Source organism: Periophthalmus magnuspinnatus, chromosome 16 (assembly GCF_009829125.3).
Source record: "Periophthalmus magnuspinnatus isolate fPerMag1 chromosome 16, fPerMag1.2.pri, whole genome shotgun sequence".
In the NCBI taxonomy this organism is placed as follows: domain Eukaryota; kingdom Metazoa; phylum Chordata; class Actinopteri; order Gobiiformes; family Gobiidae; genus Periophthalmus; species Periophthalmus magnuspinnatus.
Window position 1 is genome coordinate 15235110 of NC_047141.1, and position 24021 is coordinate 15259130.

Consider the following 24021-nt stretch of genomic DNA (forward strand, 5'->3'; position numbering starts at 1 on the left):
TTACTACTTGTACTTCATTACGTTCCACCACTGATTCAGATCTGATGCATCTATTCACAACCTCCTGTAGGGAAATGCTGTTGTAACAAAATACATTTCATATGCTTTAACTAATAAAGTATTTTTCCAATTAGAATTTAAGTTTGGTTATTATTTAAATATTATAATAAATATTAAAATACAACCATACATTTGAAAATATTCCAATTATTATGATACAAACTTATTTTCAGTATGATTTTATTTCAGTAGCATGTGTATTTATTTATATATTTTTATTGACAATTTTTATTCACTTTTCATTTTATATTTTTCCCAAATGCAATTATAATGTTTTTTTTTTGTTTTTTGTTTTTTTTCCCCAAACATCTAAATATAAATGCATACATATTTAACCATACAAATAAATAACACAATAAACCTGCAAAAACCTGACTGGTATTCAAAAACATCAGAGTAAAGATACATTTTAAGAAGTAGTTTTATTTGTTAACACGTATTTCTTGAAAGACCTGTATTTACCATGTTTCAAGACCCATTGTATTGGTAATAGTGTTGTCTTTATTATTTACGAATAGGCTTGCAATGTTTCTTCGATCCAGGGCAGGAACTCGCACACTTTGACATACACCCCGGGATAGTTTGGCAAAGCGCACCCCTGACCCCATGACACCAGACCCTGTACCTCATCGTAGCACACCAGAGGGCTGCCGGAATCACCCTAAAATATAACAACAAATTGAACTGCTAACACTGGGAACATACTAAAATTCATACAGATTTGTCATTTTAATGTCGACTTGTATTTTCTACATTTTCTTCACCCAGTTTGACCATGTGGCCCAGCCTTGATTTAAAATCTACAATAAGACAGAATTTACTAAGGACAGTTCATATAAAGGTGCACTATGTACCTTTTCTGGTTTGGATTGCCTATATAGGTCCTATATAACACAAAATGGACCCTTGTGAGCTTTAAGCCATTGCTACCTCCTCAAAAACATACCTGGAGTTGTGTTTTGTTTCATTCACACATGTTTAAGTAATGCTATATTATCTCCAAAGCTCAAAATGTTCAGTTCTACCTTGCGATGTCATGAAGTGGTAGTTTGCAACTTAACAGCTCCTTTTACCCTTAGTTCAGCAGAGAGAGTCAATTCCCGAGCTAAAATTATCAAAATGATTCTTGTGAAGCTTTATGGAGTTTAAAAACACAGTGGAGCACTTCCTGTATTACATCAGCGGATTTCTGATGGATAAAAAAAACCTGTGATTAAAACAAAAAAATCTAAATTCATAGGTGGAATGCCATAGGGTGGAACATTTTAAGCAAAGTAAGAACATCACCGTGGAGACAAGCAGTTAGCGGAAGCCCTCACCAGAAAATTTACATAGTGCACTTAAATTAACCGGCCATTATATTTTATGATCAGACACAATACAGTAAATTTAATTTGGTTGTAGAGTACAGCCGTCAAAATTTAATGTCAGTCCTTGAACTCCCCACCGTTGAGCGTATTCGAGGCAGACTTACATTGCATGCATCCCTGCCTCCATCCAAGTATCCAGCACACAGCATCCTCCTTGAGATCATACCAGGATAGGCTTTCTCACATTCGGCATCGCTCAGAACGGGAACGTCCAGGCACTGAAGAAGTGTGGGTAAGACCGCTGTAAAAAAAAATAGAACCGACTCAGACTGACAGGGGTATGACCTATTTACAAACGCTGAGATGGAAAAGTCACACTCAAAGAGACAACAGTTGGTGGTTAGACCTGAACAAGACATGAACAGAGGAGAAAACATATCTGCCTACTTCATTCAAGAGGTGTACTAGGTGTCTTGCCTGCCTGTAGTTCATTTTCACACAAAGTAAAAGCAGTGTAGAAACTGCCTTAGACGCTGTTCTTAATTAAATACAATGCATTATGGCAAGGCATGGTGCACACAAAGTAATTGAAAGTGCTTTACAGAATAAGAAAGAGATTGAAATCACAATACAAACAAATCAAAACATAAACAATCATCATAAAATTAATATTAAAAGAGAAAAGTGCAGAATAAAAACCTTTCAGTCATATGCACAGCTAAACAGAACTGCTTTGAGCCTGGATTTAAACATTGTCAAAGTAGAGTCCTGTCTCACATCTTCTGGAAGACTGTTCCAGGTTTTACTGCATAAAACTCAAACGCTGATTCCTCATGTTTAGTCCTGACTCTGGGCACCAGCAGAAGGCCAGGCCCTGAAGTCTTCAGAGTGTGAGATGGTTCATATGGCACTAACATATGGGAGATGTACTTTGGTGCTGGTCCATGGAGAGACTTGTAACCAAGCAGAGATACTTTAAAGTCTATTCTCTGAGCCACAGGAGCCAGTGCAGAGACCTGAGCACAGGACTTATGTGCTCGTACTTCCTGGTTCTAGTCAGGACCTGAGCAGCAGTGTTCTGGATGTACTGCAGCTGTGTTAAGGCTCATTTGGAGAGGCCAGTGAGCAGGATGTTACAGTAGTCTAACCTACTGGAGACAAATGCATGGATAAGTTTCTCCAAGTCTGGTTTTCACAGTATACCTTTGATTTTTAAAATCTTTTTTAGGTGGTAAATTGATTTGATGTGGCTGTTAAAGTTCAAGTCTGAGTCCATTAAAGCTTTTCTAGCCTGATTTGATTTATTTTTCTTTAACCTTTATTTAAATGAACAATCACTGGGAATGACCCTAATTTTAATCTAAACAAAGCCAATACAGGAGTCACTTAAGTAAATGATTAAACATTTAGCAGCATGGACAAAAAAATGGTTAAAGGCTAATGTCCCCACCCTGGACGACTTCAAAGGACAAATTTGAGGAAATATGTTAGAAGTCTTAGAAAGCCAGAGAGAGCTCATTTAGTGTTTTGTGGTGTCAAAATATCCTTTCTTCTGTATGTGTAACAAAATTCTACAAAAAAAAGAAAAAAAAAAAAGAAATCAATAATAATAATAGTAGTAATAATAATAAAACGTTTTTGTAATCTTGGTTCTAGTTCGGCAACTGCCACTAATTTGTTTATGACAGAAATGACTCCAGTAGTTTTCACCTTGAGGTAGGTAATAATGGCATTCCCACAACAGCTACTTTTAAGTGAGAGCAGAACCTTACTTTTGATGGCAGGGGACTAATGTTTAACAAAACTTCTCCAGCCCATTATCCTTAAATGTGTGTGTGTGTACCTGTAGAAAACAAATATCCAGCCTGTTTTGCTGTAGTGAACCCACCTCCCTCTTCAGTGGAAGTCTTGCCCCAGCCCGACACAGAACAGAGCAAGCCATCAAAGGGGCACCCCGAGGGCAGAGAGATGGGGGCCACTGCCTCTGTCACCTTCACCGGGTGGTACAGTTTTATCAGCATGATGTCGTAGTCCAGTGTCTGGTAGTCATAACTGAGAAGCACAGACAAAGTAGAACACATTTAGATATATTTGTGTTTGTGCAGAAAGGCAGCAGGGAAGAGGCTGGCTCACCTGGGGTGCCAAATGATGGTGTCTGTTTTCATGAGCTGCTCGGTTCCCTCAGCCACACGGAGGTCGTGTTCTCCCAGCATGATCTGCATGGCATATGGGCTGACAACAAGCAGCTACTGAGCACCACAATATACAAGTTTATACAATATACTGAACATCATAATCATCAGAAGTGTCCCTTACATTTTACTTTTTTTTTTTTTTGCTGCTGTAAAGTACAGTGAGATGCTAGACAGACACAATCTGGTATTTTCATTCAAGTAAGTTGAAGTTTGCACTATTAAATACTATAATGGGCAAATGTTTGCATACACTTTTCACTTCTAGATTTGTTTTGCCAAAAGTATTGGAAATCAGATACAAAAACTAGTATTGAAACTAGATAGCCGAATCATTTGAACAAACAAAATTTGACCCATCGTTTGACCTATGAGTAGTATTATTTTGTGTTGCTCTCATGATGGTATCAGAACAGGTGTTGAGTATCAAGCCGATACTCCCAAGTTGACGTGTATAAATGTGTTCTCAAGCCTATTGTTTGCCAGTTGTGAAGGAGGGTATCTCTTGTAATGTCCTTACTTGTACCAGCAGTGGGCCACAGAGAGCACCCACTGCTCGTTGATGAGCACCCCTCCACAGAAGTGGTATCCATAGTTGAGAGAGGCCATGTAAGGACGAGTATGAGGCTCACACTCCCTCCCACCAATGATCTTGCCATCCTCCCGTGGAACTGCCACTGTTACACATGCACACTGATGTTTTATTAGGTAAGACTTTTGTTTTCTACAATGTTCACATTACAGTTATTCTCCAGAAATCTGTTGTTATGTATACTTATTAAAATGCATCAAAGTCAAATGTCTCAGCGGCATATCAGATCAAGAAAAGGTATTTACACATAGACATTGGAAACACTTTTGATAAGGTTGTTGTAATACAGCTTCTGGCTCTGACCTTGGATGAATATAGGTACAGCCTTTTGCTATCTTGTGACATTTTGATTTTTGTTACTGCTATTCCTATAGCATCAGTAAGACTAAGTACACAAACAGAAATACTTTGGTAGGCCTGCTTGAAGGTGCACTATGTGACATTCCTGGTGGAGAGCCCACCACCTATTTATCTCCATGGAGATGTTATTGCTTTGATTTGGCATTAAACATATCGACCTCCATGGAGACAGCAGGTGACACCACCAGGCTAAGTTACAGGTCAAATCTGTGGAGAGGCAAGTCACAGTAAGGATGCAAGTTTTTCGAGGTATTTTTGAGAACTAAAACCACCCGTAAATGAATAAATGTAAGATGGATATGTTTAATGTGCGCCTACTGATGAACAAGCAATCCATAGAGACACATGTGCCAGAAAAGTGACAAAGTGCACCTTTAACTACATCATATTTAAATTTACCTAAATCCACTTTCCCTCTTCCCTGTTTCCAATTCTCATTTAAATTATGCATTGTATTGTACATTGCATATCTAATTGTATTGTAAATGCAACACTATATTTGTGTATATTGGTGTGTTTACCAGCAGCTCCCACCAGCAGCAGCAGAGCCAGCAGCCTCATGATGATGTGGATCTGAAAACGCCTGGACACACCCTCACATGTTTTTATAGCCTTCTACATGCCCCTATCTCCTCCACCACCACCACCACCCTCTACCGTCATATCCACCTCCCTCTGACTTCTTCCCACATCTCTCCATCCAGCCCAATAACCCCTTATCTCTCTACCCTTTTCATGTGTGCCTTCTCCTGCCGCGCCAAGACACCCCCCGTGGTTATGTCATCTGTCCGACCGGGCTATAAACGCACCACATGGCATGAACTCATTTAGCACCTGTTTTGATTTCCCTCATGGGTCACTCATTGTTGGCACAGGATCTAATTGAAAGAAAAAATATTAGTTCAACCTTGCAGTGGTGATGAAATTGGCCAAAAATTAAGCATGAAAATAATCTATCTAATACTAAACTTTATTCCTTGTTTCAGATACAATTAATGTTTGGGCCTACTACAACTACTACTACTACTACTACTACTACTACTTCCACTACTACTAATTCCACTAAGCAAGTGACCCAGTTTAATAACCTTGAATAAAGGCCAATGTAGGTGAGAAAGGGTCATCTGTTATTAGTCCTTTCTGTGCTTGCTCCAGGTTTTGTTTTTGAGGTGCAGGCAATATTTTTGTTCACAAGTTACATTTGTAATATAGTACAAATTGATTGACACCGTTGTATTTTTCCGCCACTAGCATAAAACACGGAAAGTTGCCAATGACATCAATATAAAAATCTCATGTTTTACAAATGAGGTCAGCACTTGAATAGCACATTGAAGATAAGGTTGTTTTTGGAGCAGTTGTGGAAGTAGAGGGCTGTTTGCCAGTGGGTGGGTCAGTGTGGAGCTAGGTGCGCTGGGGTAATGTAAAAGACATCCATATAAATACTGTTATTGGACACTCGCTCATGTCTAGTCTGGTTTGAGGAAGTCCAGAGTCAGGATGGTTGGCCTGGTTATACTAATGCTTCTAGGGGCTGCAGGTAACACCTTTTAAAAGCATTAAAAACATACACTATTGCCAATGCTAAAAAACGACATGTATGAACTGAATTAAATGATGTCTGTTCTTCCAGCTGCAGCCCCTCTAGATGACAAGATCGTGGGAGGGTACGAGTGTAGTAAGAACTCTCAGCCCTGGCAGGTCTCCATCAACATCGGATACCACTTCTGTGGAGGGTCTCTCATCAACGACCAGTGGGTCATCTCTGCTGCCCACTGCTGGCAAAAGTAAAGACACACACTACAAACATGAGTCACAAGAAATGTAGTGCCAGAGTCAAGCCCAGATAAATAGGAATAGGATAAAACCTGACTACTCATTCTGCAAGTTACAACATTTTGGCTATTTTATTTGGTCAGAACTGTTTGAAAGACATATGAATATAATTACTCCAGATTATATATTTTTCTATTGTGTTAGTAAATTAACACAGATTTATTAATATATACATATTTGCATGGTTTATGGTGCATCCAGTGTACACAAACACAATGGGTAAAGCAGGTGAAGTGTCTCGCTTAAGGGCATCACAGCTGTATGCATTAGGGAGAGTGGGAATTGAATCACCAAAAATTGAGTACCAAAACGCTCTACCAACTCTAAGAAATACATTTGTGCAGTACGTTCACTTCTTCCACCAGTGTGACAGATAGTCTATTAAACCAATAACAGTGATTTCATGCTCCTCTCTCAGCCCATACTCTCAGATAGTTGTGCTGGGGGACCACCACATTTGGATGAATGAAGGCACAGAGCAGTTCATGTCAGTAGATGCCATCCACTGGCACCAGAGCTATGACTACCAGACCCTGGACTATGACATCATGCTGATGAAGCTGGCTCACCCTGCCATTCTGAACAAGTATGTGAAGCCCATCTCCCTGCCCACAGCCTGCGCTAACCCTGGGACCATGTGCATGGTGTCTGGCTGGGGTAACATCTACACTGACGAGGGTGAGGGAAAAAAGTGAATGATTAATACAATGTAAAGTGATTTGAGTGTTCAAAAAAGTGCTACATACATCAAATGCATTTTTATTATTATTTATGGAAATTGCTTCTGGAATGTTCTATAGTATTGGTTTAAAGATTTCCAAGGAAAAAAGCAGTTCACCCTAAGAATGCAAGATAGATAACTAAGCAATACTGTGGAAATCACCAGGCAAAACAATAATATCTCCATGGAGATGAGTAGGTGGCAGAACACCAGAAAAGTAACACAGTGCACAATTAATAAAGAATATGCTTGCAAAGCCGTTTAGCCTTTATATGTTTATACATTTTGGATTTTATCAACATTGTCCTTTTGAGGATTTTCAAAGGTAAAACTAACCTGATTATTGACTCACTCAGTTTCCACCAGGGTGCAAAGCTCTGCAGTGGCCACATGCATGGAACAAACTAACAAATACAAGGCTTCCATTTCCCAGTAGTCCCAGAATTTCACCATCAAATTTAGCTCATGTATCTGTTCTGATCCACAGCAATGTAATCCGTTTATTTTGTACCTTTTTGTAGTGTTCAACCCCTTTAATCTTCAGTGTGTTGAGGTGCCCATCCTGTCTGATGAGGTCTGTAAGAACTCATATCCTGGACAGATCACTGAACGCATGGTGTGTGCCGGATACCTGGAGGGAGGCAAAGATGCTTGTCAGGTATGTAATTACATATAGTCGTTTGAAACACTCAAATACTGCTATTATTCTACCAATTGCTGTGTGTATCAGGGCGATTCTGGAGGTCCTTTGGTGTGTAACGGTGAGCTGCAGGGTATAGTGTCTTGGGGTTATGGCTGTGCCCAACCCGATCACCCCGGGGTCTACACCAAAGTCTGCTCCCTCATGTCCTGGATCAAAGACATTCTCACCCAATACAGCTAGACTCTCCTATCACTAAAGCTGCGAGACAGGAGGAGAAGGGAAAAAAGATATAGACAAAGAAACAAACAATAAAAAAAACTATAAAAATGAAATGGTGATATGTTTGTAATGCATGATTTGTGGTTGTTATGCCGTTACAATTATCAGGAATAGCAGAGAATGTACCCAAACATTGGACACGAGCTTTTCAAAGAGTGATACATTCATTTTTCAGTTTGATGATGGTAGTTTAAGCTTAGCCACAACTGTTCTGGGGTAGACTGACGGATATGAGACCACCAACCTGCGCCATGACAAAACTTCCATTGAGGTTGATGCATCAAGTTAACAATAAGACTGTTATGTTAGAAAACTATAACACATGTAGATAATAGTTTTACATTTTGTTAATTGCAACCTGCAATATTGATCTGAAATTGCCTCAAAATAATAAAAACAAGGCCACTAATGTCCTGTTCAAACTGCAAACTGAACTTGTTGAAAAATGTCAATATGAGACATTTTTTTAACCCTATGTTCAAAATGATCTGGAATCTGATTCTTTGAATAATTGTGAGTAAATACGGAGAAGTGGGCAGAGATAGGGAGAGGGGAAAACAGACATTTTCAGTGCACTCAAGCCTCAAATGCAGCTCAATAACAGATTATTCAAACATGCTTGAATCAATTGGAATCAATTGGAATTCATGTGGTACGGGAACATCGTTAGTGTTAACATGTCAGATTTGCCTTGTGCCTTGGCATTGATCATGTGAGTATTATGGGTTTATTAAAATAAAACTTGGTGTACAAAAGCTCCAAATACACATGACTTAGGCAGTAGGCTACAAACATTTTCAGCCAATGGTGTTCTTAAAAAGCCTAGTACTTACTATACCACACACAATAAATACTATATGAAAAAATGTAGTGAGCACATTCTAAAGAAATAAAGCTCCTGGGCAAAAATACACTTGTACTCTTGATGCCAGGACACTCTTGAGCTGTGACATTTTTATTCAAAGGAGAGAACATGTCAGAATGTTGTCACGGTGCAGGTAAACACGCTGTTAGCCAAAAATCTGAAACAGCTTTTATAGCTCAACAATACATTCCCACTGCCACTGCTTGGTACACTGTCTGCCCTCGCCTCCATTTCTGCCACATAATAACATTTGACACTTCTCCAGCTTGCTGTCAGCTAACTGTCACAAATTGATGTGTGCCAGTTCCTTCAAATGTGCCTCTGTCTGTGGGCTAAGATAAGATGTGAAAATGATGCATCTTAAGCAGTCAGTGTCCAGAAATATGTAACACTTTATTCATTTCTGTGTACAAGGTGATACGGTATAGAAGGGTAGTGTGGAGTATTTCATGGCGTCTAATTTGTAAGAATGTATGTTATTTATCTGGCCAGAACTGTATGCTGTCTCCCTGATTTGAGCTGGGTCTTACTGACAGGCAGATTAACCAATCAGAGCGATGCATGGCCCATTTGTGTCAAAACAAACATGGCAAATAGAAAAGGAAGGAAAAAGCACCAAAAGTCTCATTCATCTTAGGTAAATTAAGTTATATAGGTCTATTTTGTTCTGAATGGTACAGCAATTTTCAAGAGATGTGCTCCGCATTTGAGAGACTACAAATTAGCAGCTGTGGTTGGACCATTCCAATTTAGGTCTGTCACGCTCTGTGGTCCAGTTCTAGACCCTTCTGCAGAATGTAGACGAGACTGACTGATTAGGCAATGTATAGGTCACAATAATAGATAGTAACAGTGACAATGTACGTTTCAAAAGGCAAAAATACTACTTTTACCTTTAGTACAATACTTTCCACTGGTAGCCTATGCATAGGGAGTACTATTTCTGGGCATGATAAGTATGATAGAAATGTGAAATGAATCAAACTGTAGGGAAATGTGTGTATGTTCCTCATATCTAACTAAACAATTGTGCTTCAAATATATTGTTAAGGTAGGGAAGTATGCATGGTTGTGGTTTGAGTCAAATTGAAATGAACATTTAGTAGAAAAGTTGTTTTAAAAGTTTTTATTCACTTTGATGGTAGTCAGTGGTCGCTACACTGTGGATGGGTGAGCAGTTTAATTGCTCGCCATGGTATCCCTCAGCCAGTCGGTGAAGATGCAGACCTGCACAGAGACACACAGTTAGACCGAGGGCCAGAACAGCACACAGTTCATTGAGCAGGACACTGGTTCATACCTTGCAATAGACTCCAGGGTGGTCTCTTTCAGCACAGCCATAGCCCCAGGACACCACTCCCTGCAGCTCATTGTTGCACACCACAGGGCCACCAGAGTCACCCTAAGGACAGAACAGGGACAGTCACTACACAGACAGGACAGAAGTAGGCACAGGGGAGATACAGGTGGGACAGAGCGGGGGCACAGAGGGGATACAGGTGGGACAAGGGGGGGTGTACAACAAGCTTTCCTAAGGGGACAGCAGTGGACAGACCTGGCAGGAGTCTTTGCCTCCCTCCAGGTATCCAGCACAGAACATGGAGTCAGTGATCATGCCGGGGTAGGAGTTGTCGCAGTCTCTATCAGACAGGATGGGGATCTGCAGGCACTGCAGCTTGTTCCTGTCAGCGGCTGAAGACAAAATAATACATAACTTCTGGTTTAGCATTTAGGTGTCTCAGGTAATGTTTGATATAATGTATAGAATATTCCTAAATCTTACTGTTATAACAAAATATTACACAGTTGTGTTACTCACTGGAGCTCATGGTGTTGCCCCATCCAGAGACAGTGCACATGGTGCCAGCGGGGGCACAGCTGGTGGGCAGAGCAACGGTCTCCACGTAGCTGTTGAGGGTGGCGGCCCTGCTCAGCTTGATCAACATGATGTCATTGTCAATGGTGTAGGAGTTGTAGTTGGGGTGGCGGATGACGCGGGAGGAGCTAATGAACTGCTCAGTTCCCTCGTTCACATTGATGTGGTGCTCTCCCAGACGCACCTCAATACGACTGCAACACACTCAGAGGTCAAAGGTCATGCTCAAACGGCATATCTTCACATCATGTCAGATACTTACGACTTGTAGCAGTGGGCAGCAGACACAACCCACTCCGCACTGACCAGAGAGCCACCACAGAAGTGGTACCCAGCGTTCAGAGACACCTGGTGGGCCTGAGAGTAAGGTGTGCACTCATACCCTCCGACGATCTTGTCGTCCTCGGCAACTACCAGTGGATCACAAAGTTAGTTTTCAGGTACAACAGTGTGATGGATACTACACACGATGATGTGGATGTACTCACAGGCCACTCCGATGAGCAGAATGAAGACCAGACACCTCATGTTTGCTGCTGAGTGATCCTGTTGATGAGATGATTTCACCCAGACACCTCTTTTAAATGGTCGCTCGCACACCCTGCCCTGCTCTCCACTGTAATTGGTGCGACAGACAGCCAATCTCTGAACAGAGATGTCTGGGATGGGTAAAGTTTAATGATTTATTTAATTATCAAATAAAACATTTTGGTATTTAATATAAATCTGCATTAAATTTTGTATAAGTCTGTATAAAATATTATGTAAAATATTACATATAATATAAATCTGTATCAAATTTTTATTTGTATTTTTTTGTTTTTTAAAAAACAAAAAATAGTTGTAAAAACTTATATCCCTTCACTGTTCTATGTGCCTTGATGATTTTAAATATTTCTTACATGTAAATGTATATCACTGAAATTGTGGAAAACAATGTTTCAAATCTTAAGAATATCCCCGACACATTTCTTTTTTGATCTGGTGGAATATTAATTTTATTCCTTCTCCACCCCACATTGCACTAGTCCACACTTGTCTGATTAGATAAGTGTTGATCCAAAAGCACAGCTGTCTGTTTCACAGCTCCCAGATTAAATGCTAGTGGGTTTTTTTTCTCCTTTAAAATGTGCTAATCAAGCAGAACAAGGAGCCAAATAAACATGTACCCAGTTGTACACTATGCTATCTTTGTGTCTCACTTGAGTTCAGTTATTATAGAATTTAGTGCCACTTCCCTTTTTCATATAAAATAAAATAATATAATGTTTTCACAAAGTGCCATTTGATCAGTGAAACTATGATTATTATTTGTTGTGGTTATTGCACAAACCAAATAATAATAATTAAAAAAAAAGTAAAAAAAACCCAACACATACACCTTGAAAGATGTGAATATGAGTTACACGTACTTAAAGAATGGGAGTGGAAATTCTAATAATACAATAATACAGTACTAGTGTAGTAATGTGATGCTGGAAACTGGTGCGCTTAAAAGAGATAGTTTCATTGTAAACTCTGTAAACATGCAAGTAATGATTTTGCTTAATTTTGCAAACACAAACCCCATCTATTAGTACTACTGTAATTATAACACAGATCCTGCTACTACCAATAGCTATTACTCTTTCAAACCTCTGCAGTTAAAACCTGTAAGTGCAATTGTTACAGTAACTCAAACTGAATACTAATCCCAAAAAAATATAGCCACTTAAATTGCCATTACTCTAGTTAAATTGAAATGAAACTTCAACTTATTGTAAGTAAGTATTTGTCTTTGGTTATTATGAGCTTTACAACAAATAAAATAAGTAATATGCTCTGTACTTTCAACATTCTGCCTCTGAACACATGCTGACTGGACAGACAGTGTGAACCAGGCCATCTGTAAAGTTGCAGATAGTCCCTCTGCATCAAACTAATACTGTGAACTAGAAAAGCATTCATGCCTTTAAATGGACTATTTATGTTGCATTCACATTCTATATGATAATAATGCTCTACGCTTTGTCACATCATTTATTTGTATATATTTAATCTCTTTTGATATAAAATGTAAATAAAACATTTGGTAAAACACATGTTTTACGTGGCAATTAAGATTCCTATAGGGTGCTATACATACAGCTATTTACCCAGCTGTGATTGGTTGAAAGTACTCTTAGGGGTGTTGCCCACCAGCGGGTTGTATGCATATATACCATAGTTTATGTGAAGACCTTTCATCAACAGGATCACTCAGCAGCAAACATGAGGTGTCTGGTCTTCATTCTGCTCATCGGAGCGGCCTGTGAGTACATCCACATCATCGTGTGTAGTATCCATCACACTGTTGTACCTGAAAACTAACTTTGTGATCCACTGGTAGTTGCCGAGGACGACAAGATCGTCGGAGGGTATGAGTGCAAACCTTACTCTCAGCCCCACCAAGTGTCTCTGAACTCTGGGTACCACTTCTGTGGTGGCTCTCTGGTCAATGAGAACTGGGTTGTGTCTGCTGCCCACTGCTACAAGTCGTAAGTATCTGACATGATATAGATGTGAAGATATGCTGTTTGAGCATGACCTTTGACCTCTGAGTGTGTTGCAGTCGTGTTGAGGTGCGTATGGGAGAGCACAACATCAAGGTGAACGAGGGAACTGAGCAGTTCATCACCTCCTCCCGCGTCATCCGCCACCCCGAGTACAGCTCCTACAACATCGACAATGACATCATGCTGATCAAGCTGAGCAAGCCCGCCACCCTCAACCAGTATGTGCAGCCTGTCGCTCTGCCCACCAGCTGTGCCCCCGCTGGCACCATGTGCACTGTCTCTGGATGGGGCAACACCATGAGCTCCAGTGAGTAAGATTCATCAGATTTAGCAGCAATCAGTAAGATTACCTGAGACACCTAAATGCTAAACCAGAAGTTATGTATTATTTTGTCTTCAGCCGCTGACAGGAACAAGCTGCAGTGCCTGCAGATCCCCATCCTGTCTGATAGAGACTGCGACAACTCCTACCCTGGCATGATCACTGACGCCATGTTCTGTGCTGGATACCTGGAGGGAGGCAAAGACTCCTGCCAGGTCAGACCACTGCTGCCCCCCCCCTTCCCACCTGTATCACCCCTGTGCCCCCCCCTCTGTCCCACCTGTATCTCCCCTGTGCCCACTTCTGTCCTGTCTGTGTAGTGACTGTCCCTGTTCTGTCCTCAGGGTGACTCTGGTGGCCCCGTGGTGTGCAATGGTGAGCTGCAGGGAGTGGTGTCCTGGGGCTATGGCTGCGCTGAAAAAAACCACCCTGGAGTCTATGCCAAGGTATGAACCTGTGTCCTGCTCAGTGAGCTGTGTGCTGCTCTGGCCCCCTGTCTAACTGTGAGTCTCTGTTCAGGTCTGCATCTTCAACGACTGGCTGGAGAAGACCATGTCCCAGTATTAAACTGCTCGCACATCAAAAGCGTGAAGACTATTGACATGCACCATCACTGTCAATAAAAATGTGAAATGACTTCCTGTTTCTTCCCGTTAATACTGTAGTCAGTTGAATAATTAGCATATAGAAGTTAGTAGAACTAACACTATATTATAAAATGGAAAATTCATACATATGTCCAGACAGAAACAATATTATACAATTTTAATATAAGTAATTATATTCATTTTAATATAACTTTTATTTCATGCTCAAATTAAAAAAAGAAAACAAAATCACTCACTGTACTGTAGTCAGTAAGATTTAAAAGAACTATTTTACTGTAGTTTGGTTTTACTCACTTCTCAAAAATGTAATTCATATAAAAAAAAAAAAGCTCACAGTACAGTAGTTTTTCTTGCAGGCAATAAATATATAAATCCAATACTACTCAAAAAGTTTAGTTATTGTTTTATATGAAATAACAGAGGAATACAAAAGGTTGTTGAGCTTATTTTCATACAACGTGAGAGTCAGGTTGGTGGTGGTTGGCTGTGAGAGAGAAGACAGGTGCCACTAAGCACAGTCAAGGCCAGTACACTGATACACTGCTCATTGGTCTTGGAAGGGACAAATCTTGATAGACTATATTCAGTTAATTTATTTCATGTTTTATGTTATTGTGAATATTTGGAAGTATATCAAATACATTCAATTTAAAAGGATATTAATACCCCATACAGGTAAAATACCCCCTCTTTAATACCTCATAGTAAAATAGTAAAGTAAAATATCCCCTCTTTAAGTAATAAAACTCATATTCTGTAGTTCTGTAGCCAACTTACCGAATCTTATCCCTAAACCATAACCATAATCCACATACTCGTATTTAAACTTTATGGTCATATGGGAGATGTTAATTATAAAGTCAGTAATGTTCTACACAAAACTACAAATTGGTATTGTTGCAATAAATGCATACAATGTACAATCTTTCTACACTTTTCCAGTCCTTAAATCTATATCAGTGTCCAATGACTGCTGTGTGAAAGAGTACACCTGACACTACAGCATCAAGGCCAGACAGTATATTATCTATATGTTTATGCACGTGTACTTCACAGAATTATCAAAACTCTCTTACTTTAAAATGTTTCAAATATTCAAGAACTTTACAATACATTCCTATTGCCCATTTTTGATAGTGATAATCCATCCATCCATCCATCCATCCACCCATTTTTGATAGTGATAATATGTAACCTTATTAGTGTGGAAGTCAACTGCATGATTTCATGGAAAACCAAACATTCTCCAAGGAGATAGAGTTTCATGACAGAATGTGGAATATTACGGCCAAAGAAACGAAAAGAAACAAAATTAAACATGCCAAAGAGTTACATTTCTGGAGATACAAGCCCATTCAGAATAAGGATGCATGTTTTTATGTGGTTTTCAGTGCAATAAATGCACCCATAATGAAGAAACATGCTTTTATTTTAGTGTAGTTTTTGGCTGAAAAGTTACATACTGGGGCTTTAGGTGCATTCAGTAAAAATGAACACAGATTAAAGAGATCATTGTTTATGTCAGTCAGGTCAGAAGCTACTGGTTGGGATATATATATATATATATATATATATATATATATATATATATATATATATATATATATATATATATATATATATATATATATATATATATATATATATATATAGCAAGGAGTGCTTGAAAAAGCAGCACAAGGTATCATGAAATCCTTGCTACTTCTTATGCTCATTGGAGTGTGTACTGAAGTGTGCGTGCGTACCTTCTAAAATAAACAAATGCTCATGTATTTCAAATGTGGACGATGATAAGATAGTTGGGATAGGATGTGTCTCTAAATTCTGAGTACTACTTCTGTGATTGAGTCACTCAGTACACACCATATGTGATAGAAACATGGGTCACAGTGCTTCTTTAAAGAAAAACATTCTATTGTTATTTCCTTTCAATTAAATTCTCAGGGAACATCATTTCTGGGATCATAAGAATAAAATCACGGTGATCAAATAGATCCAACCTGCAACGTATTCACTGGGTGAAGTGTGTACCCTAGCCCACCAGCTGTGTAGTGTGTGTTGATGTGTTTTAGTCTAGTTAACAATTGAATAATTTTCTAGAGCTAATGGTAGTGACCTGCAATGTGTTGATGTCCCCACTGTGTCTGAGGAAAAGCTACAGACCCAACAAAACCCTTGAATCCACAATGTGTGCAGGATATCAGAGGGAGACAGTGAAGTGTGTAGAGAACTGATTATAAACATACTTATCCTGAGGACTTACGGTGACTCTGGTGGTCATGTATGTAACAGGAAGCTGCGCAGTCTGGTGGAATATGGTGTGCACAGAAGAGACTTCCTGGTGTCTATGTCAAGATAAATAAAACATCTAATGCAAAAAAAAAACCTAACACAACACACACACAGACACACACGCGCGCGCGCACACACAGACACACGCGCGCGCACCCCCCCCCCCACACACACACACATACAATAAAACAAAAAAACAAACAAAACCAAAACAAAAACACTAATACTAGCCTACTGCTAGTTCTACTACTTTGAAACTGATCTCCACTGAGTAGCTGAACAACACCCCATAGCCAACTACATATAACTAAGCAAGGGGGTGCCTCTAATCCAGTGGTTCTTAACCTTGTTGGAGGTACTGAACCCCACCAGTTTCATACGCACATTCACCGAACCCTTCTTTATTGAAAAATAAAATATGAATTTTTTCAAATTCAAGACACATGTATGTTTTACTGGTGCACAAAATGAACCGTGCATTAACATCACTGTGTTCAAAGAATAAATACAATGCATGAACTCACAACAAATTACATACATACCTTTTCACAAAGACATGACCTTTTTTAATACTACCACACTGAAATGATTTTAATTAAAAAATTTTAACGTATAGTATTCATGCTATTTATTATTTTTAACATTTTAACACACACCGTAAGTCCACAACCAATTGTGTAAATTCAGACGGCATGTCAAAGCAGAGGCATGAGGCTCTTTAAATACGTTACTGTCATTACGGTAATGTGCTTTCATGGTCCCTTGAATATGTCCAATCAGAGCGCAATTGTCGCTGGGATTCTCCCAGTCAATGCTGGGGCAACACTCTGGCCGTGTCTCATGCTGTGTCTCAATTCACCAAAGTGCCCTTAAACTCTTGTTGCGTTCGAACGGCGCATTTAAGCCGGGCGGGTACTTCGATAGGCACACCGAATCGTGCATTTGTCAAATTGGGATACGGCCGGCTTCTGGAGACGCTCACAGTCCGCAAATCATATAAGTCGGGTGCGTGTCTTGACCTCCACCGAACCCCTGAGGCTGACTCACCGAACCCCTAGGGTTCGATCGAACCCAGGTTAAGAACCACTGCTCTAATCCTTCACCTGATTATAAATGAGCAGAACTGGTGTTGTTGCAGTCACACAATTAATACTGTGGCAGATACTTATCTATACCTATAACTAAACCTATATCAGCCAACTTCAATTATTTTTTATTGCATTTTATTTATTTATTTATTTATTTATTTATTTATTTATTTATTTATTTATTTATTTATTTATTTATTTATTTATTTATTTATTTATTTATTTATTTATTTATTTATATTGTCCTATAAAAAACAAAGGTCATAAGGCATACGGCTTTTGTTGTTATTGTGGTTACAATTCAATATCTATTTTCCTTTTGCGTGATGCGTGCATTTACTATTTACAAAACCTACTATCTCTGTACAAAATCAGTATGGCCTCAATCCGTATGCGTAAAGCGGAACTTTGTTCCTATTTAGTTCCTGTCCGGACCCATTTGACAACGCACTGCTGCTACAGTTAGCCTGATTGACTCACTTGACCTAGTCAGTTTAGCTCTTTCATGTACATTTCACTGTAAAACAATGGGTCACAGTACGTGTAAGTAGTAAGTCAGTGTAAATACCTGATCTTTTGTGCGTACATAGATTTACTTTTTGGTAGCGGGGGTTCGTGGAGGAATCCGAGCGGTCAAGATGCGCCTCACGTTGCAAATGTTGATATCTCATGGCCGGGTAGCCCGAAGAATGGGCTTGGGTCCTGAGTCCAGAATAAATATGCTGCGGAACATACTGACGGGACTAGTCCGACACGAGAGGATAGAGACCACCCTTGCCCGGGCAGACGAGGTCCGCTTCTATGCAGAGAAGGTGAGCCTCGTGTCAGTGCTGGATCAGGCTCCTACAGCTGCACCAAGAAGTTTGCCTGTTAATATTTATGTCAAAACACATTTATGACTCAGATTTCTGAAGTATTAGAATTTGAGGTGCCTTTTTAAAACATGGATTAACAGAAGCTTTCAGAAGAAAAGTCCTAAAACGTGTTAAAACTATGAACTTGTAAAAATACCTAAAATGTTTAATACTTTATTTTACCACTTACAATTGCAGCTTATCGACTACGCAAAGAAGGGAGACACTGATGAGAAGGCAATGAAGATGGCCAGTTTCTGGTTGACGGTATGTGTCTGCAATAATTTATAGTGGAGATAAGACTTTATGTATAATGCTAATAATTCAGTTTTTTACTTGTATTCTGTCCAGGAAAAGGATCTGGTCCCAAAGCTTTTCAAGGTTCTCGCTCCACGGTTTGAAACTCAGACAAATGGCTACACACGGATGGCACGCTTACCCAACAGGACAAATTTGGACCGAGCAAAGATGGCTGTGCTCGAGTACAAAGGAAACCCCTTTCCACCGCTATATCCTGTTAAAAAGGAGAATGAACTGACTCTGATTAATCAGCTGCTCAAAGGATACAGAGAGGACATGGCACAGCAGTTAGCCACCAAGGCTTAATTAAAACCTCTCATATTGTTGAGTCAGTCGTAAAGAGCTAAGACTGATAGCAGGGCTGGGGATGATGGATTGCTCTTGAAACCTGAAAGTTTGAAAGACAATCAGAAACTATGTTAAATATTACAAAATATTTTACTTTTTTTTGGTCTTTTCTTTTTTGTCTGTCTGTACAAAGTCAAACAAGTCTCTAAATCCTGTCATATTCTTAATTATTTGACATAATTTGAAATTATATTAAGAAAAATCTCAGGCTGATGGTGTCTGTCTATGAAATGGGTAGTTAGGTCAGTAAATTATAAGAAAGTAACATGACTTTTCAAATGTTCATAATTTAGCAGACATAAAAACACACTCAAATATACTTTACTAAAACATTTTTATTTTGGCAAAAGTATATGTACAGAATATTCAGAATTGTCACTGAACACCATTAAAATGTATTTAAACAGTGCTTATGTGATGTGCTCTTAACAAGGTCGCTCTGAGGAGCCTAAAAGCTGTGCTCTTCTTCTCATGCATACATTACCTCTTCTTCACTGCTCTTCTAAGTGCCCCACTCCTGTCACTGGATGTCAGTATACACAAGGGTGAGGCGGTGTCAGTGCGCCTGTCTGTCATGTCATCCTCTGTCTTTCTTCAGTCATTTTATGGCAATTGTAACAGGCAAACAGCAGACAAAATGGCTCACATGCCGTATATAAACCAGACACATAACCAAAAAGAACAACTAGCACTTAATTCAAGTATCATTTGCTTTCACAGATTAGTACCTCAAACTACACTCTCACAAATGACACACCACAGTCCTAACATCTTAGTACTCCAATTACATTATCAAGGACAAATCAGAGGGCTTGCTTGCAGTTGATGGTAGTACAGTGCTTTACCAACACATGATTACATGCTGGTCAAGGTTAATCATTTTGACTGATAATGGAGAAGGCTGGTGGAGATTTCTTTTCATCCTGACACTGTACAGCATTCTTCACATCATAATAGAAAAACACCAGACGATGAAGTTTTGCTGGTATTTACAATAGTGAGTGTGGAATACTAGTAGTGATGTTAATACAGGTGTTAAAGCAGTCCTATAAGGCGACATCACAAAGAAACTGACTCAGACGAGGAACATTAAAGTGCTCCATGCAGGACAGACAGAATGTACAGAAGTGTAGCGGTCTTCAGAGTCCATCTACAGCTGGATACAAGGGACTACAAATGATCACTGTATTGCACATTTGAACATTCAGTTGTATAAAAAACTCAATGTTTGTGGAAATAGACAGCAGTGAAGAATTCCCATGAAAGAGGGATGGCGCTTAGACTGGTCAGCCAGACCCATTCTTGCAGTTAGAAAAGGTTAGGATTCTCTCCCAATAAAGCTGGGTTATGTACTAAATTATTCACTTTTGGGATCAAATATTTTTAATGAAATAGGATGGCTGGCAAGGTTAACGTCATCCTACTTTTATATAAGTATTTTAAATAAACACTTTTTATCTCCTATCTTTGTGCTGTATTGCATCAGTACATTCACTGTCTACATACCATAAATTATGAGCAGGCATAATCTTCACTCCAGAAATAAAAAATACAATTATAACACTGTCTCTATGGTTTATCGCAATAAAATTTGTTATCCTGTTAAAAATATATTGAAGCCTACTGTATGTATTTACAAATTACCATTTCAATACAGACAATAAGCTATTACTGTATGGTCACAGGAATTACATGGATCCCCTTTTTGGAGGGGAAATACAATACAAACATGCGTGTTTTACTAGGAGTGTCCACAGCAAAGGTGACATCTTACATAAACATTTACCATATCAAATCATCAAATAAAAATAAACCTAACCAACAAAGTCATCTTAATTAAGACATCGTTAAAAAAATTCATATTTGCTCTTTGTCAAAATCTGCCAAACAATGAGAAGCATTTTATATATACAAGTAATGCTAAAATATGTTGATGGTCACAGCACCAACCAGAATTTAATCCAAAAAAAGAAAAAGAAAACGTATCTCAAAATTTGAAGAAAAAAAAAATCTATAGTGGCAGCTGGATCCATTTTGAGCTATTTACACAGTCTTCCAAGCACACTGCTGATGCCTCATGAATTTTTGAATGAGAAGTATTTCAGAATTTTGTTCATTTCCACTGGCTGCACCGCTATCGCTGGACTGCTCCGGCTACATCCACTTTGTCATCTTTTTCCCCTCTGTGCCTTTTACTGGTCAACATCAAATATTTATTGCTTCTTTATTCTTTAAAAAGCCCAGCGCTTCTATCTTGCGGCAATTCTGTTGCACTTCAGGTTCTGTCCAGTCACAGGTGAAGAAAAACTATTTCTTCTTTTCCAATGATTTATCTTCCTAAATCTATTTGGCTGTGTCTTAGAAAAACACAATAAAGTCTTTCTACCTTTTCCCATGCATTTCCCCCATTCCCCAGTCTCACGTGTGTCTTATGCCTTGGTACCAAAAGCCCCCCCCCCTCCACCTTGCATGCTGAAGTATTCGGTGAAAGAAGGCAGGCGAGGGGGCAGTGGGGGAGAGTGTTGTGCGGTGGGTCGAGGGGGTATGGGGGGAGGAGGAGGGGGCAGTATTGATGTCAGATCTGCTGCCGTGGTGATGATCTTCTGCTCGCTGTTCCTTGGTACTTCCTGTCCTTTACGTGTCACCATCTCTTCAACCGTCTTCACTGGATCCTAGAAACGTGTGAAGGGATGATTACTATGAAGGTTCAATCTGATGCAAGCTACAACAACTGCAGTGCCAAAATTGCAAATCCTGCCTGGTTGTGTTAATGTAGGTCACAAAAGCACAAACTGTGGTACTGCTTCAGGTGTTACTCAGGCTCCTCTGCAATTCTAGTGCTTAAGAGAATATGTTAACCACACGTTTTATTCTCCTTTAAATAGGTTATTAGAATTCTTAAGGTAATGAGTCATCTACTCCTATTTTTTAGATCATTTTTTAGCCTATGATAGACCTGGAATAGTCCTGCAAGATGGATGAAGTGTCTTGCCCAAGGGCACAACCACAGTATTCATCTATGGGAGCTGGAATTGCACCGCCAACCCAAGGGTCAGTGAATTTGATTGGTCAGCCAATGATATACGTCGAGAGCGGGATTTGAACCACCAACCTTTAGTGGGCAAACGCTCCACCGACTGAGCTACTGTCGTCCCAGAATGCTATAAACAAGTATCTTGCTTAGAATCAAGAAGCTGACACTGAAGCTCTAAATAATTTCATTTAATTAATATAATTATATACTATCCCACTTTTTACTTTAAACATTATATGTATATGGGACTGCATTATGTTCCTTTTTACAAGATTCATACTTTTTCTCCATGTCTCAGAAATTGCATTACATCAGCGCAATACCTGTGTATAGCTTAAGCCAGTACAATTTATTATTGTTCTGCATGACGGGCCTCAGATTTGAAAGTTCCCTTAGTTCAATACTTCATCCCAGGAAACACGACACCTTAATTTGCCCTTGTCAAACCTGCTATAATCATTATTTCTCACTGGCACTGTGTTTTTCTTGTTGTGTTATGGCGTGTAGTGCTTATTGTCATTCAGCTGACACACGGTGACTGATGGACATTTTAGTTGAGAAATAGTCCCTTTAAACTCACTGGCTTACAAAACACAGCAGGCTACATCTTATGCGGAAGTTTAAATGGATATATCCCCTAAAGACACAACAGGATCATTAGCAACATGCAGACAGACACAATGATCTCTGCCACTCACTGATTGGATGGAAAAGAGCTCTGTGAAGTTGGGCTGCGAGTCGCCAAGGAAGGAGCTGTTCCCATAAGCGTGATGGGGGAAACTCTCGGCACCCTCTCCTGCTTTCGGACTGGACAGCAGGATTCCGATTTGGGATGTCCGAACATGGTATGGGAAGTTCTTATTGGCTGCTGATGGACGGGTTATGACCTTTGACACAAGATAAGTCAGCAGTTAGAAATTGTAAACATGGCAGCACATGCATTATGTTGTTAAGATAACCTTTTGTTCTAGCAGCCATTAGCCTTAAAGTTAGCCTCATGAAAATAATTGCTGATATTTAACCATTTTTGCACACCATAGTTGATGGCTACACAACAAATATTATGTTTTATATTGTTATGCTCGACAACAACACAATACAGCAACAATTGGTCAAAAATCCAGCGGTTTAGTTGTCATAAAGAGTTAAATGATTGACAATTTGATTATTATATATTGTAAGGTAAAAGTACAAATAACATCTGTATGAAGAATTTATTTTATTAGAATTTTTTTAACCTTTCATAGAAGTAGCCTTGTCAATCACATAGACTTTTGAAGTGCAGTTTAGCCTTTTAATATAATAACTCTCACTGCTCCATGCCAAGACATATTACGGCTGGTTGACCAAATAATTTGTGTCCTCATGAAACTGCATAAATGTGTTCAAATATGTGTTATATAACCCTATCTTCATGCATTCTAAATATTATATACGGGAGAAACTTCTGAGAGAATTATGTGGGGGTGGATTCTACAGCTTTACATTTAGCTGTGCACAAGTGAGAAATGAGGATTTAAAGCTTAGAATGATAACTGAATATAAAAGAGTTTGCAGGTACAGAATAGGCCATTAGTGAAGAACAATGTGTCGGAGGTGAGAAAGAGCTAGATAATGATGTGAAGAGGCGACAATCAGCACGGTGGAGTTAAAGCTCAAGGATGGTGAATAATGAATGACTGACAGCCACAATAATGGCCCTTGAATAATACAGAGGAGGGCGGAAGAATATGTATGTTTAAAATGTGTATGTGCCCCGGGTACGAACAAGGAAGACGATGTGCGCGTAGAGATGGATGCCCAGCTGAATGCCATTGACTATCTTCTCCCTGGCCCACCGCGGGATGCCAAAGTTAGCGATCAGCGCCATCACCGGCACAGCAAAGAACCTAAAGACAGAGAGTTAG

General features: G+C 39.4%; 5 protein-coding genes across 5 annotated transcripts in view; 2 read left to right on the plus strand and 3 right to left on the minus strand.

Moving 5' to 3' along the window:
* Positions 1-463: 463 nt before the first annotated feature.
* Positions 464-5131, minus strand: LOC117383360 (trypsin-like). Its single transcript, XM_033980521.2, has 6 exons — positions 5036-5131; positions 4083-4239; positions 3504-3602; positions 3259-3422; positions 1535-1671; positions 464-721 (listed from the first exon to the last, which is right to left on the minus strand). The coding sequence occupies exons 1-6, from the start codon at positions 5073-5075 to the stop codon at positions 569-571; spliced, it is 750 nt and encodes a 249-aa protein (XP_033836412.1). The 5' UTR covers positions 5076-5131; the 3' UTR covers positions 464-568.
* Positions 5132-5963: 832 nt separating this feature from the next.
* LOC117384175 (uncharacterized) lies at positions 5964-14192 on the plus strand. Its single transcript, XM_055228075.1, has 13 exons — positions 5964-6054; positions 6148-6301; positions 6769-7028; positions 7593-7729; positions 7802-7949; positions 10665-10952; positions 11006-11262; positions 12916-13024; positions 13103-13250; positions 13325-13575; positions 13669-13805; positions 13935-14036; positions 14110-14192. The coding sequence occupies exons 1-13, from the start codon at positions 6015-6017 to the stop codon at positions 14155-14157; spliced, it is 2079 nt and encodes a 692-aa protein (XP_055084050.1). The 5' UTR covers positions 5964-6014; the 3' UTR covers positions 14158-14192.
* On the minus strand, positions 9970-11334 carry LOC117383361 (trypsin-1-like). The gene is made up of 6 exons (XM_033980522.2): positions 11223-11334; positions 10997-11144; positions 10678-10928; positions 10414-10550; positions 10159-10260; positions 9970-10085 (listed from the first exon to the last, which is right to left on the minus strand). The coding sequence occupies exons 1-6, from the start codon at positions 11260-11262 to the stop codon at positions 10038-10040; spliced, it is 726 nt and encodes a 241-aa protein (XP_033836413.1). The 5' UTR covers positions 11263-11334; the 3' UTR covers positions 9970-10037.
* A 3833-nt stretch (positions 14193-18025) lies between the features above and the next one.
* Positions 18026-19402, plus strand: mrpl17 (mitochondrial ribosomal protein L17). The gene is made up of 3 exons (XM_033980523.2): positions 18026-18390; positions 18631-18699; positions 18784-19402. The coding sequence occupies exons 1-3, from the start codon at positions 18217-18219 to the stop codon at positions 19036-19038; spliced, it is 498 nt and encodes a 165-aa protein (XP_033836414.1). The 5' UTR covers positions 18026-18216; the 3' UTR covers positions 19039-19402.
* Positions 19399-24021, minus strand: part of tmem145 (transmembrane protein 145) — a 59229-nt gene continuing 54606 nt past the window's right edge. Inside the window, exons 13-15 of the mRNA XM_033980518.2 lie at positions 23883-24003; positions 22813-23001; positions 19399-21752 (exon numbers count right to left, since the gene is read on the minus strand). Coding sequence (XP_033836409.1) covers positions 21510-21752; positions 22813-23001; positions 23883-24003 — 553 coding nt within the window. The 3' untranslated portion in view covers positions 19399-21509. The remainder of the gene's footprint in view (positions 21753-22812; positions 23002-23882; positions 24004-24021) is intronic.

Excerpts from the sequence above, each read along its gene's own strand:
- LOC117383360 (XM_033980521.2), bottom strand. The coding sequence starts at position 5,075 with ATGAGGCTGCTGGCTCTGCTGCTGCTGGTGGGAGCTGCTG. Across the intron at positions 1,672-3,258 it reads GACTTCCACTGAAGAGGGAG|CGGTCTTACCCACACTTCTT; the intron begins GTGGGTTCACTA and ends TTTTTTTTACAG. Across the intron at positions 722-1,534 it reads GAGGCAGGGATGCATGCAAT|GGTGATTCCGGCAGCCCTCT; the intron begins GTAAGTCTGCCT and ends GTTATATTTTAG.
- LOC117384175 (XM_055228075.1), top strand. The coding sequence starts at position 6,015 with ATGGTTGGCCTGGTTATACTAATGCTTCTAGGGGCTGCAG. Across the intron at positions 10,953-11,005 it reads AACACACTCAGAGGTCAAAG|CAGTGGGCAGCAGACACAAC; the intron begins GTCATGCTCAAA and ends TACGACTTGTAG. Across the intron at positions 13,025-13,102 it reads TCTGCTCATCGGAGCGGCCT|TTGCCGAGGACGACAAGATC; the intron begins GTGAGTACATCC and ends ATCCACTGGTAG.
- LOC117383361 (XM_033980522.2), bottom strand. The coding sequence starts at position 11,262 with ATGAGGTGTCTGGTCTTCATTCTGCTCATCGGAGTGGCCT. Across the intron at positions 10,929-10,996 it reads GCTGCCCACTGCTACAAGTC|TCGTATTGAGGTGCGTCTGG; the intron begins GTAAGTATCTGA and ends AGTGTGTTGCAG. Across the intron at positions 10,551-10,677 it reads GGGCAACACCATGAGCTCCA|CCGCTGACAGGAACAAGCTG; the intron begins GTGAGTAACACA and ends TTTTGTCTTCAG.
- mrpl17 (XM_033980523.2), top strand. The coding sequence starts at position 18,217 with ATGCGCCTCACGTTGCAAATGTTGATATCTCATGGCCGGGTAGCCCGA. Across the intron at positions 18,391-18,630 it reads TCCGCTTCTATGCAGAGAAG|CTTATCGACTACGCAAAGAA; the intron begins GTGAGCCTCGTG and ends TTACAATTGCAG. Across the intron at positions 18,700-18,783 it reads TGGCCAGTTTCTGGTTGACG|GAAAAGGATCTGGTCCCAAA; the intron begins GTATGTGTCTGC and ends TATTCTGTCCAG.